The following is an 18014-nucleotide window of genomic DNA, read 5'->3' as shown; positions in this document are numbered from 1 at the left end:
CCCTTCGGACGATCTGCAGCACCCACCTGTCCGATGTTATGGACCGCCAGTGGAGCAGGTGATGGCGAACTCTGCCGCCCACTGGTGTGGTATGGGCCTGAAAGCTCGGACTAGGAGGGCTTTGAGGCGGATGCTGCCGGGGTGGAAGTGGGCTGACCACGTCGGCCTCCATTTCCGCCACGGCGGAAGCCACGTCCGCGACCGCGCGCAGGTTGGTTCTGCGGCTGGTGGCTTTGCGGACGTGAGGAGGCGCCCCTTCCTTGGCCACGAAAGGGGCGAAAAGCGGAGGTGTGCGCCCGCGGAGCCGAGAGGCCCAAGGACTTGGCCGTAGCCCGGGAGTCCTTAAAGCGGTTCAGCGCACTGTCCGCCTTCTCACCAAACAGGCGAGTGCCATCAAAGGGCATGTCCATGAGGGTGTTCTGGACATCCCCGGAAAATGACGTGGACCGCATCCAGGCGTGGCGGCGGAGCGCCACCGTGGTGGAAATCGCCCGACCTAGCGAGTCCGTGGTGTCAAGCCCACATCTTATGGCGTGCCGTGCTGCATCCCTCCCATCGGCCAAAGCCTGGGTAAGACGCGTCCGGACCTCCTCCGGACACAGGGGCAGCACGTCCTCCACCGTATCCCACAGGGAATGGGAATAACGGTCCAAGAGACAGGCGGTATTTAAGGACCGCAGGCCCAAACTAAGGGACGAGAACAGTTTCTTGCCAAACTGCTCGATTCTCTTGGAATCCCGGTCCGGCGGAGCGGTCGGGAAGGAGGATTGGGAAGTAGAGGCCTGGATAACCAGACTCTCGGGGGTGGGGTGTTGGGACAGGAAACTGGGGTCGCCCGGAGCAGGGCGGTGGCGCCTGGCAACGTTCCTATCCACAGGAGGAACTGTGGAGGGCTTGGACCAGGTGCCCTGCAGAACGTCAGTGAGGGCCTCGTTGAACGGCAGCAGAGGCTCAGTGGAGCTTGCTGAGGTTTGAAGCACCTCAGTGAGGATGTTGGTCCTCACAGCCACGGCAGGCAACTCGAGCCCAAGGGCCTCAGCCGCCTTGCGCAGCACCACAGAAAATGCTGCACCCTCCTCCGAAGCCACGGTCGGAGGAGAAGTGAATCCAGCGTCTGGCGAGGTGTCCAGCCCACTGGCCTCCCCCAGTTCATCTGCCCAGTCCTGAGAAAGCTGTGACTGAACAGCCAGAGGGTCCTCGAACCCCTCCCAGTCGCCCCCTTCTTCCGATTCCTGATAAACAGGAGGAATGATCGGAACTGGACTGTAGAGATGGTAGGACTCAAGCGGCGTCGGATGCGGCGTCGGCGGACGCCGTGCCGGCGTCGGGTCCGGATGAGGGCTAAACTGGGGCGTCGGCGTCACAGGCGTCGGCGTCACAGGCGTCGGCGTCGGTGGCGCCGGTGACGGCGTCGGTGGTTCAGGCGTCGGCGCCGGTGGAGGAGTGACTAGGTCAACCGGCGTCGACTGGGGCCCAGGCAAGGGCCCCGCGGGGACCTGCGGCGTCGAGACCGGAGTCGTCGACGGCGCCGGGGCCGGAGCCGCCGGCACGCGAGGTCGCCCAGTCGAGTCCGCGGGGCCCGAAGGCGCGCCAGCGGGCGTCGACGGCGGGGCCAGGCTCCTCATGGCCGAGAGGAAGGCACTGATCTCCGCCGGCGCCGCGTCAGCCCCAGGGACCGGAAGGTATGGGGGCGGACGCGGCACCTGCGGCTCCGCCGGAGCCGCGGGGGTGTAACCACTTGGACCCTCGGCCGAGTCGCGCGACCGGCGAGGGGAGTCCGAAGAGCGATGTCTCCGCTTGGACTTCTTAGAGTGTTTGGACTTACCCGACGACTTGGAGCCCGACGATCGATGGTGGCGTCGGCTAGGGCTCCGCGAGCGATCCTTGGACCTCCTCCTGGACCGGGATCGCGCACGACGCGGAGCCGAGTGGCGAAGCTCGAGAAGCTTGCGGGACCGCTCCCGCCTAGCCTTCGAAGTCAGGGCCTGACAGTCGTTGCACGACTCCGCGTCGTGGTCGGGGCCTAAGCAGTAGAGGCACCGGCGGTGGTGATCGGTCACCGACATCAGTCGATGACAATCTTCGCAAGCCTTGAACCCAGGCATCCTACCGGCACCAGATGTCGACAGACAAGGATCAAAAATGATCAAAAAGATTTAGTCAAAAAAGACTAAAAGGGGTAGCTCTCCCGGATCTGCGCTTACTGGCGCGGAAAAAAGAAGAACTGACGTCAGCGCGCGAGGGCGGCGTCTAAGTACTCCGACGACGTCATCCCGGCGCACGACGCCGACGACGGACGCGGAGCCGCAGACGACGCCTAGCGACGCGCAAGGGGTATTGCTGACGAAAAATCTTCCGGATCCAGTCTGACGCCTGGGGATATTCTAAGGTGAGGAATCTAAGGTGAGGAATCTAACTAACGTGTTTCTTTCAGATTGCTGATTTATACTCCTGGTGTTTGGAAGGGGGGTATGATTTGCTGTGATCTGCAGAGGAGAGAGCATATTTTTGTTTGTTGATTTGGTCTGCTCTCAGGTAATTTGGCAGTAGTAAGAGCTCGCACTCAAGACCGTGTCTTTCCCTACACCTTATTTTTAACCAGGCACCCTATTAATGTTCGCTTACTCCTGCCTCGAGAAAGCCACAGGCTTAGGGGCCGCTAAGTGAACGTGTTGGCTATAAAAGTAAAAAGAAGGAAAATTCCAGGAACCTACAGATCACAGAAAGTTCCCTGAATAACATGAGACATAATTAATTGGTTTTCTTGTGTATATTGAACAGTGTGCTCTCAGTTATGAACAAATTGTGTTTTTTTAGCAAAAACATTTTGTTTGTGAGCCCTTAACTTTATTAGGCATTAGCTAAATATAGTTGATTTTCTGAGAAAGTTGAATGAATTTCTAATTATTGTTTTTGAATAGTAAATGCTCGCACAGCTTATGCTTGAATCTCCCTGCGTGAAAGAGCTGTAAGGTAATACTTTTTGCACATTGATGTTGTGTTCAGCTCTCTGTTAGGCTGCATCTGCTTGGCAGGCAGGGCTTTGTGAAGAGTCCTCGTAGAGTATCTTGTAGCAAGCAAGGAAAGGTTAACAGAAAGCAGATATCACCGCTTAATGAGGTCAAATCAGACTGATTTATGATTGCTGTGGAGCGGATATCCTCCTGGGGAAGATGCTTGCGCTGAAAAATCCTATAAACCAAAGCACTTGTTTATCTGTCATTCCCACTGAGATAGTAATGTAATTACTCTCGTAATTATCTTCATTAGTGTCAGGCATTATCTGCAATTCATTCCTCTGCTCTAAGAGTACGTTTGTTTATTTGCACATTTTTATCTCCTGCGCGCGCCGCCAACCCGGCGAAGAAACTTGTGTTTGCAAATGCAGAGCGCGAGCGCCCGCGACGCGCCGCTGACATTTCCCGCGCTAAACCGAGACTGCTGTCTTTCTCTTTCAGAATCCCTACGCCCATTCCCTGACATCTGCCCTTCATTACATGGTTCCCGTGCGGCCGCGACGACAGATTGTCTACCCACTGGAAAAGCTTGGCATAAACGCTCCATCAAAGCGGGTCTCCGAGGATCAGGTGGGTAACAGAAGCAGCAGCAGGCGCAGGGGCGCGCTGCCAGCCAGCGCAGGCCTTGGCAGATGGGATGACATTACTGTCTTAAGTGTTGAATAGGCTGCTTCTTAATTACAGGGAACATGGCGTTCATACCCTTACAGGCTAAGCTCCCCTGCGCTCTAGTCTACCTTGTTGTCGAAGCCCTGCCTGGTGACGCCTCGCCTGAGGACCCGGAGCCATTACAGCATATTTGGCAACGGGACAGTACAATCCCGATGATTTGCAATGGTTCTGCTGAGAATACTTTGCCACTGGTACAAGAGCAGTCGCCGTAGAATTAAGCTTCTTTGATGTACACTACACTGCACTCAGCCTTTACGTTCTCATTTTTTTCCCAGCCGGTTTTATCTTTTGCTCTCAAGAGCACAATCTACTGGCACTCTTTTTTTTTTCATGAGAAAAGCTCTTGGAGGGATCCTGACCGCGCTCCTCAGGCGAACATGTCCTGTACTCTGTCAACAAGCAGACGATTTTGTGTGGGTTTTTTTAATGCGTCAACAATAACAAAACTAAATGTCAGGAATAATTGGATTGCAAGACTGACATATTCCACATATGGGGTTCTTGAATTTTACTTAAATGCTTCGGACATTTTGCAAATGTGCTGAAAGCGTGCTCTAGTGCATGCACGTCTTTCTCTGTGACGTGTATGTCTTGTAGATGATGGCAAATGAGTGATTATGGAATGAGAGTAATTATTGTAAATGGTGCTTATCTTTCCGAAAATATCACTCACTTAAAGCACTGATGTCACTTTCTAATGATTTCAGTAAAAAAAATATGTAAATTTGTTCTTTTTGGTAAACACAAAGCTTTGTGCTACCACGGAAAAAAGCATTGTGATATAGATAGAAAGTATTATGACATAGTATTGTATCAATGAAATATAGGCAAGGCTGTCCTAGGGCAAGGCAGTTCCAGGAATCAGCTTCGGGGAGCCACCTGTAGGAGGTTGCTATGTTGTCCAGTACTTCATTTCTCTCTATGCTGTTTCCACTGTTGATATTGTGTCCTCTTTCAGTTTCTCCTGCAACCTGACACAGCCATGATAACAAGTGTTCAACACCTGAACATCGAGACAATGTGAACCTGACTGCAATTTCAAATCACCAGCACTGCCATAAATACACTAGTGATGAGTAAACTAAAATAGTCTAGCAGCCATTTTCTTGACATTACTCTATACTACTCTTTTCACTGAGGGAAAATATTTAATTTTGTTATCAATCAATCAGGTGTTTGTTGAAGCACAACTACTCACCCGTAAGGGTCTCGAGGCGCTGGGGGGAGGGAGGTGCAGGTTCCATTCCATCAAGGAGGGAGTCTGTTGAAGAGCCAGGTTTTGAGGTTTCTTGCGAAGATGGGGAGCGATGTTGTCTGTCTGAGGTAGAGCGGAAGGGCGTTCCATGCTTTGGTCGCGAGGAAGGAGAAGGAGTGACCTCCCGATCTGGTCTTTCTGGTGCGGTGGACCACGGCGTAGGAGAGCTGGGCTGATCGTAGGGTCCTTTGGGGTGCCTGGAATTTGAGTTGGCTGTTCAGGTATGCTGGTCCGGTGCCGTGGAGGGCCTTGTGTGCATGGGTGAGTATCTTGAAAGAGATTCTCGCCTCGATGGGGAGACAGTGCAGTGTGCGCAGGTGCTGGGAGATGTGGCAGTGTTTTGGCAGGTTGAGGACTAGTCTTGTGGTGGCTTTCTGGATGTTCTGTAACTTGCGAGTGAGGTTTTTGTTTATCCTGGGGTAGAGTGCGATGCCATAGTCGAGTCTGCTGGTGACCAGGGCGTGAGTGACGGTCTTTCGGTGTTTGAGGGAGATCCATTTGAAGGTCTTACGGAGGAGGCGGAGGGTGTGGAAGCAGGAAGACGAAACTGAGTTGATTTGGCGGTCCATTTTGAGCTCGGAGTCCAGGATGATTCCCAGGGTGCGTGCGTGATCCGTGGGGGTTGGTGGGTTTCCGAGGGCGGGGGGCCACGAGGTGTAGGGGTTTGGGCCCATGGTGAGTACTTCTGTTTTGTTGGTGTTTAGTTGTAGGCAGCTGTTTTTCATCCATTTGGCGACAGCTTCCATGCCTTTTCGAAAGTTGTGTCTGGCGGTGTTTGGCTTGTTTGATAGGGAGAGGATAAGTTGGATGTCGTCTGCGTATGACACAATGTTGAGTCCGTAGGTTCTGACGATGGGGGCGAGTGGTGCTGTGTAGACGTTGAAAAGCGTCGGGCTGAGGAAGGAGCCCTGGGGGACTCCGCAGGTGGTAGGTGTAGGGTCCGAGAGGAAAGGGGGGAGTCTGACCCGCTGCGTCCTGCCGGTGAGGAAGGAGTGGATCTAGTCGAGGGACTTGTCCTGGATTCCTGCGTCGTAGAGTCTGCATATTAGGGTGCGGTGGGAGACTGTGTCGAATGCTGCTGAGAGGTCGAGGAGGATGAGGGCTACTGTCTCTCCTTTGTCCAGTAGGGTGCAGATGTCATCTGTTGCGGCGAGGAGGGCGGTTTCCGTGCTATGGTTTTTTCTGAAGCCAGACTGGGAGGAGTCGAGGATGTTGTGTTCTTCAATGAATGTGGCTAGTTGGCTGTTGATGACTTTCTTGATGACTTTCGCTGGGAACGTGAGCAGGGAGATGGGTCTGTAGTTTTTGAGGTCGGTGGGGTCTGCCGAGGGTTTCTTCAGGAGGGGGTGACCTCTGCGTGTTTCCAGTCATCGAGGAACGAGGCGGTCTCCAGGGAGTGGTTGATGGTGTGGCGGAGCATGGGTGCGTTGGTGTCGGCGGCTCTGTTGAAGATGTGGAGAGGGCAGGGGTCCGTGGGGGCCCCTGAGTGGATTGACTTCATTGTCCTCAGTGTGTCTTCGGTAGTGAGGGCTGTCCAGTTGTCAATCACTGGGTTCCGGGCGTCGGGGGTGGTTGGTGAGGGTTCAGTGTGTTGGTTGTCTTCGTCGAAGTTGTTGTAGATGCTCTTGATTTTGTGGTGGAAAAAGGTGCTCAGTTTGTTGCAGACGTCTTGTGAGGGAGGTTTGTCGGTAGACTCGCTGGTGGGTTGGGCGAACTCCTTGATGATGCTGAAAAGTTCCTTGCTGTTGTGCACGTGGGTGGAGATTCTGTTTTCAATCGCTTTTTTCCTCGTTCCTCTGATGAGTTGATGGTGGGCGTTGGTGGCGGCTCTGAAGTTATTGTGGGCTTCTGTGGATTTGGTGTTCCTCCAGGCCTTTTCGAGGCGACGGCAAGTGTGTGTGGACTCTCAAAGTTTGGTGGTAAACCATCTGGCTTTCTTGGCGCGGTTATTGTTGTTTTTCTTGAGGGGGGCTAGGGTGGTGGCACTGTCCGAGATCCATCTATGCAGGGTTCATGCTGCGGTGTTGGGGTTGTCGTTTTCAGCGATGGTAGGGGTGGAATTGTTGAGTGAGAAGGTGAGCTGGTCGTCGGTGATTTTGGTCCAGTTTCTTCGTGGGAGCAGGTGCTGGTGTCTGTGGATGGTGGGTGTTCTGAAGGTGAAGTGGACGCTGCGATGGTCGGTCCATGAGAGTTCGGTGGTATGGCTGAAGGTGATGGAGTTTCCTGTTGTGAAGAGGGGGTCGAGGGTGTGTCCTGCTGAGTGCGTGGGCTCGGTCATGATCTGGTGTAGTCCAATGTTGTGGAGGTTGTCTAGGAGGGATGTGGTGTTGGGGTCCAGTTGGTTGTCGAGGTGGAAGTTGAGGTCTCCCAGCAGGGTGTAGTTGGGGAGATGATGTCCGTGATGGAGTTGGCAAAAGGTCCGCGGGGTCCAGGGGGTCAGTAGATGAGGGTTCCACGGAGGGTGGCGGTGGGGCTGGCCAGTATCTTGAAGTGAAGGTGTTCCATCAGTTCTGTTGGCTCGTCGGGGAGTGTGCTCAGGCGGAGGCTGGATTTTTGTACAATGGCGATTCCTCCTCCCGGGCAGGTGGAGCGGTCCTTCCTGGAAATCTTGTATCCTTGGGGGATGGCGATGTCGATGTTCGGTCCCGAGGTGGTGTTGGTCCAGGTTTCGGTGAAGAACGCTACATCCGGTTTGGTGCTGTCGAGGAGGTCCCAGATTTCAGTGGCGTGTTTGTGGAGGGAACAAACGTTGAGGAGGGTGCATTGCAGGGTCTTCGGTTCGGTTGTGTTCTTGCGGGCGGGTTGCGCTGGGTCCGTATTCTTGGCGGTGCTGCAGTAGTGCCGGCAGCGGTGACAGCTGAAGGGTCAGTGGGTGTCGGCTGGGGATGCTAGCTTGCAGTTGTTGTTGCGGCCTGGGTTGAGTGCGTGGAGTGCTGCTGGGTCGTAGCGTTGGCAGGGAGGAGGTCCAGGGTTCCTGGCGCTGGTCACGGTTGGGTCGCGGACGGGCGCAGGCGGGCCAACGGCGCCGCTAAACAGCGGCCGCCATTAAGTAGGGGTAGGGGTAGGTGAGGGCTGGACAGCTGGGAGGCGAGAGCGGGGAGGGGAGCTGGATTGGGCTGGGGGGGAGGGGCCGCGGGGGCAGAATTGTCTTTTACGTACTACTGCTAGCACTGGATTGGTTGGTTATCTGCCAGTCTGTGTAATATGTAGAGTCTTCAAAGCCATTCATAAGTATGCTTCCACGACTTTGCCAACCATCTCTCGCTGTACACTGTTCTCCAACAAACTTGCTTGGTGGTTTCTAAACCTTTCTAGTCTCCAAACCTTTTACCTATTAGGCCCCATCCTGTATCCTGCTTACGTGTATTAAGAACTTCCTTCAAAGCTTTTCTCCTCTGCAATGAACACCAACTCAAAGAACAAAATATTGGTTGTTGTACTGTATCAAGTTTCATCCTCCACCATTCTTACTGCATCCTCTATTCTTAATATTTCTAAAACTATTCAATTCAAATGCCGCTGTTTGCTGTTTACTATGACTATTGCTATCAATGCAGTTTATTTGACGAGCTCCTGCTTACTTTCAGAGGATTACAAGTGCAAAATGCAGAAAATCTTTTCAACATTCTGGAGATATAAGAGAGTCAAAATGTCTCTTTGCCTAGGTTGTAAAAATAATCCTTGCCCCAACCCTAAATTTGAAGATAATTTACAAATATCAACTTGGGAAATTTTATAAAATCTGCTTATTCTGACCTTTTACTGATTTTACACCTACCACACACCATCTTAAATTACTGATAAGGCAATATTTATATGAACTAGTAAATATGGGTGCAAAAACACACCTATGCATTTAGCTTTTGCCTCAGATAATCGCAGTGTCTTTGCACCAGATTTATAGTCTGGGGCTAAAAATGGTGAGTAACTAGTGCAAATATTAATGTGAGGGAATCTGGTTGTGACATCTATAATTGCCCTATTGATCGATAGATTAAATTCAGCTGATCTGGTAAAGTATTTGGGTGTCCCCTTCCTTCCTCTCTGTAGCAACCTCTCATGAAGCTTTGTGCTCAGGAGAGAGGATTACTGCCACAGTACTGGAGTTCTGCTCATTGGCAATGGGCTGTAACTACCTTCTTCCCATGCTAGTTCTTCCAAAGATTCCTGTAAGGCCCGTTTCTAGTAGAGTGTTGAATCACCACAACATCAGACACAAATATTAATTTTGGCTGTTAGTGCATTGGATTACAAGAGCAAATACCTAGCTGCACAAACACAGAAATAAGTGCAATTTGTGCTCACACTTCTAGTAGGCATGAATGTAAAACAGGGGAGAGATACCCTTTGGACCTGGTTTTACCCAAGAGATAATTTAAATAATTACAGTAATGTTTCACTCAAAAGATCTGCTAGAAAAGAAAGCTGTCTACGTTTAAAAAAGTGGACTCGAAGTTTCTCTGGTCTGGGATCCACAAGAGTCTTGACTCTAATCCCGACTCTTGTCAAGAAGGAGATTGTGAATCATGTTATTTTGTTGGGCACTGATGCTTACCACACAACATTGTGAAAGCAGTGCTTTTGTTTTTTTTATCATAAAGCCTACTTAAAACCCAGGTTAATTTGTCTTTATTTGTTTTTCCTTTTTGTTTGATATTATGGGACGATGATTGGACTTATCACATTTGTTTGTCCGCCAGTAATCTTTTTGTGAGCTTTTGTTCCTCACATTTAACATTTTAGAGCATTTTCGTGATCAGCAATACCAGGTTGTTCAATGTTTTACTAACTTGATGACACTGTTTATTGATGTCAGCCTACCTTTATCTTTTGTCAAGACTTTTTTTTCTAGCTTTAGTTAGTTAAGACTGCTTTTCCTCTGGTTGCTGTCACTGCCATACCTTTCAGTGAAGACAAACTAAAAGCCAAGATGAACATAATAGAGTACTTCACCATTGACCCCATCTACCTTGTCAGAGAAGCCAGAAGGAAAGTAAGAGATGTACCCAGAAATTAGTCTCTCACACTGACTGCCTTCAGGGCCTTGCACCCTGCCACCAAAAACATTGAGATGCACGGCCCTCACTAAGGAGGCATTTCAGCTGGTAAATGTGCAGCTGTACAAAACAGAGAAGGCTTCATGAGGGTAACCTTGAGAATTGTGACAGAAGAGTTGGTTGATCTGGATGCTGAACATAAGCAGCAGAAGGCGTTCAAAGACAGTGCAGTTTCTTTATTGCAGTTTTTTCACTGGTATTACCAGAAGCCGAATGATCACCACTTGGGCCCTGCTCACCACTCAGACCACCACAGCCATCACGTCATCTATCCACTCCGAGGCATCCACCAACCCCTGCCCCCACCACCTCTTCAAGCTCGGAACCAACCTAATCAGCACTCAACTCACCATCATCATCAATACCCCCATCTCCACAGCAGTTTTCTCAGAGAGATGGAAACACGCAGAAGTCAGACACGTCCTAAAGAAACCCTCTGCCGACCCCCGGGCAAACTCAAACATTATTGACCGATCTTCCTGCTCTCTTATCTGGCCAAAGTACTCGAGAAGGCCATCAACCAACAGCTCACCGAACATCTGAAACACACCCACCTACTTTAGACCTCCCATTCAGGATTCCATGCCAGCCACAGCACTGAGAGCACGCTAATTGCTGCTACAGAAGACAACAAAACCCTCCTTGACCATGGAGAGACTGTGGCCTTAATCCTGCTCGACCTCTCGGCTGCGTTTGACACCGTTTCCCACCACACTCTCATCAACAGACTCAACAACATCGACATACAGCTAAACACCCTCAAGTGGATCGCCTCCTTCCTTATAGGCCGCATGCAGAGCATCCAGCTGCCTTCCTTCACCTCTGAACCCAATGACATCATATGCGGCGTACCCCAAGGTTATTCCTTCAGCCCCACCTTGTTCAACACCTACATGACACCCTCGCAGGCATCATCAGATCCCACGGCCTCAACATAATCTCATGCGCTGATGACACTCAATTTATCCTCTCCCTCACTGATGACCCCTCCACTTCCAGAACCAACTTCTGCGATGCCATGACCAACTTAGCCAACTCGATGAGACACAACTGCCTCAAACTCAACTTCAAGACAGAAGTTCTGATTTTTGGGAAGAGCACTTCGTATGAGACCACAGCTGGTGGCCAGCAGAACTCGGACCAACACCCACACCAACAGACCATGGACGCAACCAAGGCATCATCCTCAACAGCCAACTGACCATGAAACAACAAGTCAACGCATTCACCTCCTCCTGCTTCCACACCCTTCACATGCTCCACAGAATCTCCAGATGGATCTCACTCAACACTAGAAAGACCGTACTCATGTCCTTTTCACCAGCCGCCTCGACTACAGCAACACTCTCTACGCCCACATCTCCACCCAGCTCCTCTGAAGACTCCAGACCATACAGAACACTGCAGCTAGACTCATCCTGAACCTCCACAAACTGTTCCACATCACCCCCCACCTAAGGAACCTCTCCTGGTTCACTATCCAGAAGAGATATCAGTTCAAGATCCTCCTGCCCGCCTACGAAGCTCTACAAAATCAAGGACCAGCGTATATCAACCATCGATTGAACACCATAGAATATCATGGGATCCGTGGTGGTAGACGCCACCGCAGCTGCAGACAGCCGTGAGGGAACCAGGCCTATGTGACGCAAAACGCACCGGATGCAGACTCAGTCTTGGAGATCTGCTGAGCCCTGCATCAACGAGTGGAGGCTGCGTGTGCGATCAAGCGCCTGCAGGACGAGGAGGTAAGTGATCAGTTGTTCAGGGGGGTTACAAGGCTAGTGCCTCGGTTCCTCCTGTTGCGAGGAGGCTGTCGGCGTTAGGCCGGTGCGGCTTGCACAACAGAGAGGACCCCTTCACCCCTTATCGGTGCTCCTGAAGTCCGTACTCCGTTTGGCTGGATTTCCTGTTCGGATGAGACAGTAGTAGAGAAGCAAACACAAAGCTGAGTTGAGAGGCGTGATGCGAGAGCTGCAGCTAAAGCTGCCGCTGGACAACAACCGTAGCCGCAGTTGCAGTCTCAACCCTGTAGCTCCCATGACAAGTTCCAGTACTGCCACTGGCAAAGGAAGGTAGGCGCCGTCAAAATATGCAGTTTCCGGAGTGGAATGGAGGATCAGTATCAGTGCAGATGTTCTGAAGGGGGCCGCGAGCCGCTGTGAGTTGATGAGCACTGGTGTCTTTGTGGCTCCTCTACAGTGAAGACCACGGCCGAAGGTGTGCTCCTGCTCGGGTCCTCTTTCCTGTTCTCGCTCCATGGCCTTACCAATATCCCTGACCGGCGAGGCGGATATTTGGCCATACAGTGACAGATGTAGGAAGGGCAGCCAATGGTTCCAGAACTTAAAGTCTTCATCATTGGTATCTACTAGCTCTAGGCTTGCTCTCATTTTCCTTTCTGCAAGAATTGAGCTAAAGAGCTAAGGGTTTAGGAGGCGCGTAGTGCAGTATGACACTGCGCTACAGCTGGCACTGAAAATCAGAGGAAAAAAAATAATATATATATATGTTCGAGGCATATGAGCTGCAGAATACACACTTGTGCATAGATCGCCATCTGGTGTTGGGCCCGGATGTTTCCTCTTGGAAAGTCTTTGGAAGTCACTAGGTCGGTGACTCCTCCTTTGGATCGTATTGCGCATGGGCTTCGGCTCCATCCTCAGATTGTTTTTTTCCGCCATCGGGCTCGGATGTGATCTTCGCGCTCCGGTTCCGAACAGCTTCCAGTTCGACGATCGACGCGCAATCCTCACCCCAACTCGCGGTATTGTTTTCGATCGCGATCTCCTCACTCGACGCGCCTCTCATCGGCAAAAACCTTCGATTCCGGTCGTCGACGACGGCCTTCGGGCCTACCCAAGCTCCGGTCCTGGCTAATGGAAAGGACTCCCTTCAAGAAGTGCTCTCGATGTGGGTCCAAGTTCCCCCACACCGATCTCCAGGAAGTATGCAATCTCTGCCTCTCCCCTGAACACGAGGCTTGAGATTGTCCGGCGTGTAAGTCCTTCCGGTCCAAGAAAACCATTCGAGATCGAAGGGCTAGAAGAACCATGGCACACTCGTCGACGACGATTCTGGACGACATCTTCGGGGAAGGCGTCGACGCTCCAGAAGAACACCACACCGACGAGGGACTCGTCAGCGCCTCCGAAGCCGACGATTCAGATGTGGAGGACATCACTCCGGCACAGAGGGTTGTGAGTACTAATCTACCCCCACCACACCCTCGCCGGCACCGAAAAAGGCTTCAGTCATGCCTTCGCCTCCGGGCCTAAGCAAGACCAAGGGCATTGCTTCCCACACCGCACCTTTGGGCCCGGTAAAGAAGCCGATTAAGCCTTCCGGCGGCTCGGGCTCGAGCCAGCCCACCGTCGGTGCCGATAAACACTCTTCGACACGAAAAAGAAAATGGCCTCCGCTTCGACATCGAGCCCGGCACCAAAACACTTGGTGTCGAGAACCAGCTCCAGCTCCTCGGTGCCGACACCATCTTCGGCACCGACAAAAGCACACAATGCCACCGGCACCGAAACTTCAAAGCCGAAATCCACCTCGGCGCCGACCAAACAATCAGACTTTTCCAAGCAGAGTTCCAAACAACGAACCAGCGCGGAAAAAGCCAAAAAACCAACGGCCCTGACGCCTTCGGCGCCGACGGACCAGCCAACATCACCAGAACTTTTTACACCAGATCCATTACAAAAAACACTAACCAAGGATCCTAAAACCGGACATTTGATGCTCTCCATCAAAAAGAGACAGCTGGATAAACCTGCTCCGCCTCCACCTCCAAAGAGGAAGAACTCTGCTACCTCTCCTTTCAGAATACCTTCCCCACCTCCACCGCCTCCTCCACCTTCCCCTCCTCCACCATCTCTGCTTCCACCTCATCATTCCCCAACACCCTCTCCGGATGATGATGATCAGGGGGATCCATATGATGACATAGGAGACGTGCCCCAAGATTTACCTACAGGGGACCCCACTCCCACAGGCTCCCCAGACCCATGGGACGATTACAATATCCCTGACATCCCTAACGTCCCACAGGATGATCTCTACCCTTCCAGACCTTCCCCACCAGAAGACTCACTGGGGTTCAACCATCTACTACAAAGGGCGGCACACTATCACGGGGTAGATCTCCATACCGACCCCATGGAGGAGGATTTCCTCCTCGATACGTTTGACACCACACATAGGACTACCTCCATATTGCCTATGCGCAAGGGAGTTATAAAACATGCGCCAGAGGTCTTTAAAGACCCAGTCAGAGCCAGGGTCATTAACCCGCGCATTGAAAAGAAATATAAATCCGCCCCTACAGATCCCTCCTACATCAGAGGGCCAGCACCACTAGATTCTCTGGTAGTGTCCACAGCCCGTAAAAGGGCCAACTCCCAAGCGTCAGGCGAAGCACCACCACCTGACAAAGATTCTAAACTCTTGGACGCATCAGGCAAGCGTACAGCATCCCAAGCTGCCAACATATGGCGTATCGCTAATACACAAGCGCTACTAGCCAGGTATGACAGGGCCCATTATGACGAATTAGAAGCCATAATGCAACATCTCCCTGATAAATACAAAACTAGGGCCAATGAGTTAATTCAGGAGGGGAAAACCATTACTAATACCTCCATACGTTGTGCCCTAGATGCAGCAGACACAGCCTCCAGGGCCATCAATACTAGTGTCCTCCTCCGTCGCCATGCCTGGCTAAGGATCTCAGGTTTTAAACCGGAAGTACAGGCCTCCATCCTCTACCATCCCTTTGACCAGGAACATCTCTTTGGCCCAAAAGTGGATGAGGCCCTAGAAAAGATGAAAAAAGACAGTGACACGGCAAAATCCATGGGAGCTTTACAATCACACCCTCCCAGGCGCTCCTTTCGCCGCTATTCCTTTCGGAGCACATCCAGAGGCTACTTCTCCGACACCGCTTCCACTTCATATAAGGCCCCTACCCAGTCCACCTTTACAAGGGGCTACCAAAGAGGCGGCTACAGGGGCACCAATAACAAAGGCAGAGGCAAAACAAACACCGCCCGCTCTGCCACCGCACCTACCCAATGACTTCCCTTCACTCCCCCCAGACCATCCCACTCCGGTCGGGGGCAGACTCCAAAATGTCCTCCCTGTCTGGGCCACCATCACCTCAGACAAATGGGTAATACAAATAATTCAGTCAGGCTACTGCCTAGAACTAATATCTACCCCCCAAACATCCCACCCAGACAACGCCCAATGTCACAAGAACATCTAACACTACTAAAGCAGGAGGTAATCTCCCTCCTACAGAAAAGGGCGATAGAGCACGTTCCTACCAACCAACGAAATATGGGGGTCTACTCCCTATATTTTCTCATACCAAAAAGGGACGAGACTCTGCGGCCCATCCTAGACCTCAGGCCCCTAAACAAATACATACACTCGGACCATTTTCACATGGTAACGCTTCAGCAGGTACTTCCACTGCTTTCTCAAAACGACTTCCTGACCACTTTAGATCTAAAAGACGCTTATTTCCACATTCCAATGCACAACGCTCACAGGAAGTTCCTCAGATTTGTAGTGGACGGCCAACACTACCAATTCAAAGTACTCCCGTTCGGAGTCACAACAGCACCACGGGTATTCACCAAATGCCTAGCAGTAGTGGCAGCAAACCTAAGGAGACATCACATCCATGTCTTCCCATACCTAGACGACTGGCTAATAAAAGCCAGTTCATACAGCCAGTGTGTACAACACACGCATGCCACCATCCAGCTACTTCACCAACTGGGCTTCACAGTAAACCACGCAAAGTCCCATCTACAACCATCCCACATAAAACAATACCTCGGTGCCACCATAGACACCTCAAAAGCGCTAGCCTACCCCACTCCTGCCAGGATTACAAGCATTCAGGCTCTACGCGCAAAATTCATAGCACAACACTCCCTTCCAGCTCGAGTGTTTATGCAACTAATAGGGATGATGGCCTCTTGCATCTTCATAGTACCTCACGCAAGACTCCAGATGCGCCCTCTTCAAGAGTGCTTAGCGCGCCAATGGAACCAGGCCCAGGGTCAATTAACAGATCTGGTGTTGGTAGACGGTCGCACCCATCGCTCTCTGCAGTGGTGGACCACCACAAACCTTTCCACAGGTCGACCGTTCCTGGACCCGGTTCCCCAGATAGTACTAACCACAGACGCATCGCTCTCCGGCTGGGGAGCTCATCTATTACATCTCACCGTGCAGGGCACATGGACACCTCAACAAAAGTTACTCCACATCAACCATCTGGAGTTACTAGCGATCTTCTTAGCCCTAAAATCTTTTCAAACACAGATTTCAGGCAAGGCAGTCCTAATCCGCACAGACAACATGACAGCCATGTACTATATTCAAAAACAAGGCAGCACACACTCTCCACAGCTCTCTCAGCTAGCACAGAGCATATGGAGATGGGCCATACCCCACAAAATCTTTCTCCTAGCTCAGCATGTCCCAGGAGTCCAAAACACTATGGCAGATCTGCTCAGCAGACAAACACAACAAATCCACGAGTGGGAACTCCACCCACAAGTTCTACACCCGTACTTTCAGATGTGGGAGCATCCACAGATAGACCTCTTCGCCACCCACGAAAACACCAAATGCCCAAACTTCGCCGCCAGATATCCACACCCATTGTCCAAAGGAAATGCGATATGGATGAACAGGTCAGGCAGATTTGCATACGCTTTTCCGCCTCTCCCACTCATTCCACTAGTAGTGTGCAAACTACAGCAACACTCCCTCACACTAATCCTAGTAGCTCCAACTTGGGCCAGACAACCGTGGTACACCACACTGCTGGAACTATCTGTAGTACCGCACCAAAAATTACGCCTCTCTCCACACTTCTTAACCCAGAACCATGGAGAGATCAGACACCCGGACCCAGCTCAGCTCAACCTTGCGATCTGGCTCCTGAAGTCCTAGAATTCGGTTACCTAAATCTTCCCCCTGACTGTATGAACGTCATCAAGGAAGCTAGCCGACCCACCACAAGAGCGTGCTACGCCGCCAAGTGGAAACGTTTTGTTGTCTATTGTCACAACAACACCATCAATCCCCTAGATGTCTCTATTCAGCACATCATAGGCTACTTACTCCACCTACAAAGGTGTAATCTAGCCTATACGTCCATTCGCCTGCACCTCGCAGCTATAGCAGCTTACCTACAAAACAGGCAACATCTATCACTCTTTAGAGTACCTGCCATTAAAGCCTTCATGGAAGGCCTTAAAAGAATAATTCCCCCCAGAGTGCCACCCTCACCTGTGTGGAACCTAAATATCGTTCTCACCAGACTAATGGGGCCTCCCTTCGAACCATTGCACAAATGTGAACTGCAATTTTTAACCTGGAAAACCGCTTTTCTCGTAGCCATCACTTCCCTCAGAAGGGTCAGTGAGATACAAGCATTTACCATTCAAGAACCTTTTCTACAAATGCACCATAACAAAGTTGTTCTCCGTACCAACCCAAAATTCCTCCCTAAAGTCATTTCTCCTTTTCACCTAAACCAATCTGTAGAACTACCAGTATTCTTCTCGCAACCATAAACTGTTGCAGAAAGAGCTCTACACACACTAGATGTCAAACAAGCCTTACTCTACTACATCAAGAGAACACAACCTTTCCGTAAGACCAAACAACTGCTTGTCTCTTTCTCTCCACCACACAAGGGCAACCCCATCTCCAAGTCGGGGATAGCTAGGTGGATTGTCAAATGCATTCAGATTTGCTACCACAAAGCAAAACGAACGCTATCCGTTCCCCCTAAAGCCCATTCTACACGTAAAATAGGGGCTTCAATGGCTTTTCTAGGAAACATCCCATTAGATGATATCTGCAAAGCAGCTACATGGTCAACACCGCACACTTTCACTAAACACTATTGTGTAGATGTGCAAACTAAGCAACAGGCTAGTGTGGGCCAGGCTGTACTCAAAACATTATTTCAAACCACTG

At 51.2% G+C, this 18014-nt stretch overlaps 1 protein-coding gene across 2 annotated transcripts in view; it reads left to right on the top strand.

Annotated features, from left to right (window-relative positions):
• The window catches only part of CFAP61 (cilia and flagella associated protein 61), a 2048453-nt gene that overhangs the window by 857699 nt on the left and 1172740 nt on the right, over positions 1–18014 (top strand). For both annotated transcript variants that reach the window (XM_085612416.1, XM_085612415.1), the window contains exon 17: positions 3459–3587. In XM_085612416.1, coding sequence (XP_085468542.1) covers positions 3459–3587 — 129 coding nt within the window. The remainder of the gene's footprint in view (positions 1–3458; positions 3588–18014) is intronic.

The sequence above is a fragment of the Triturus cristatus genome, chromosome 6 (assembly GCF_964204655.1).
Source record: "Triturus cristatus chromosome 6, aTriCri1.1, whole genome shotgun sequence".
Lineage (NCBI taxonomy): Eukaryota > Metazoa > Chordata > Amphibia > Caudata > Salamandridae > Triturus > Triturus cristatus.
The sequence above is the reverse complement of the archived record's forward strand: the minus strand, read 5'-3'. Positions and strand labels throughout refer to the sequence as shown.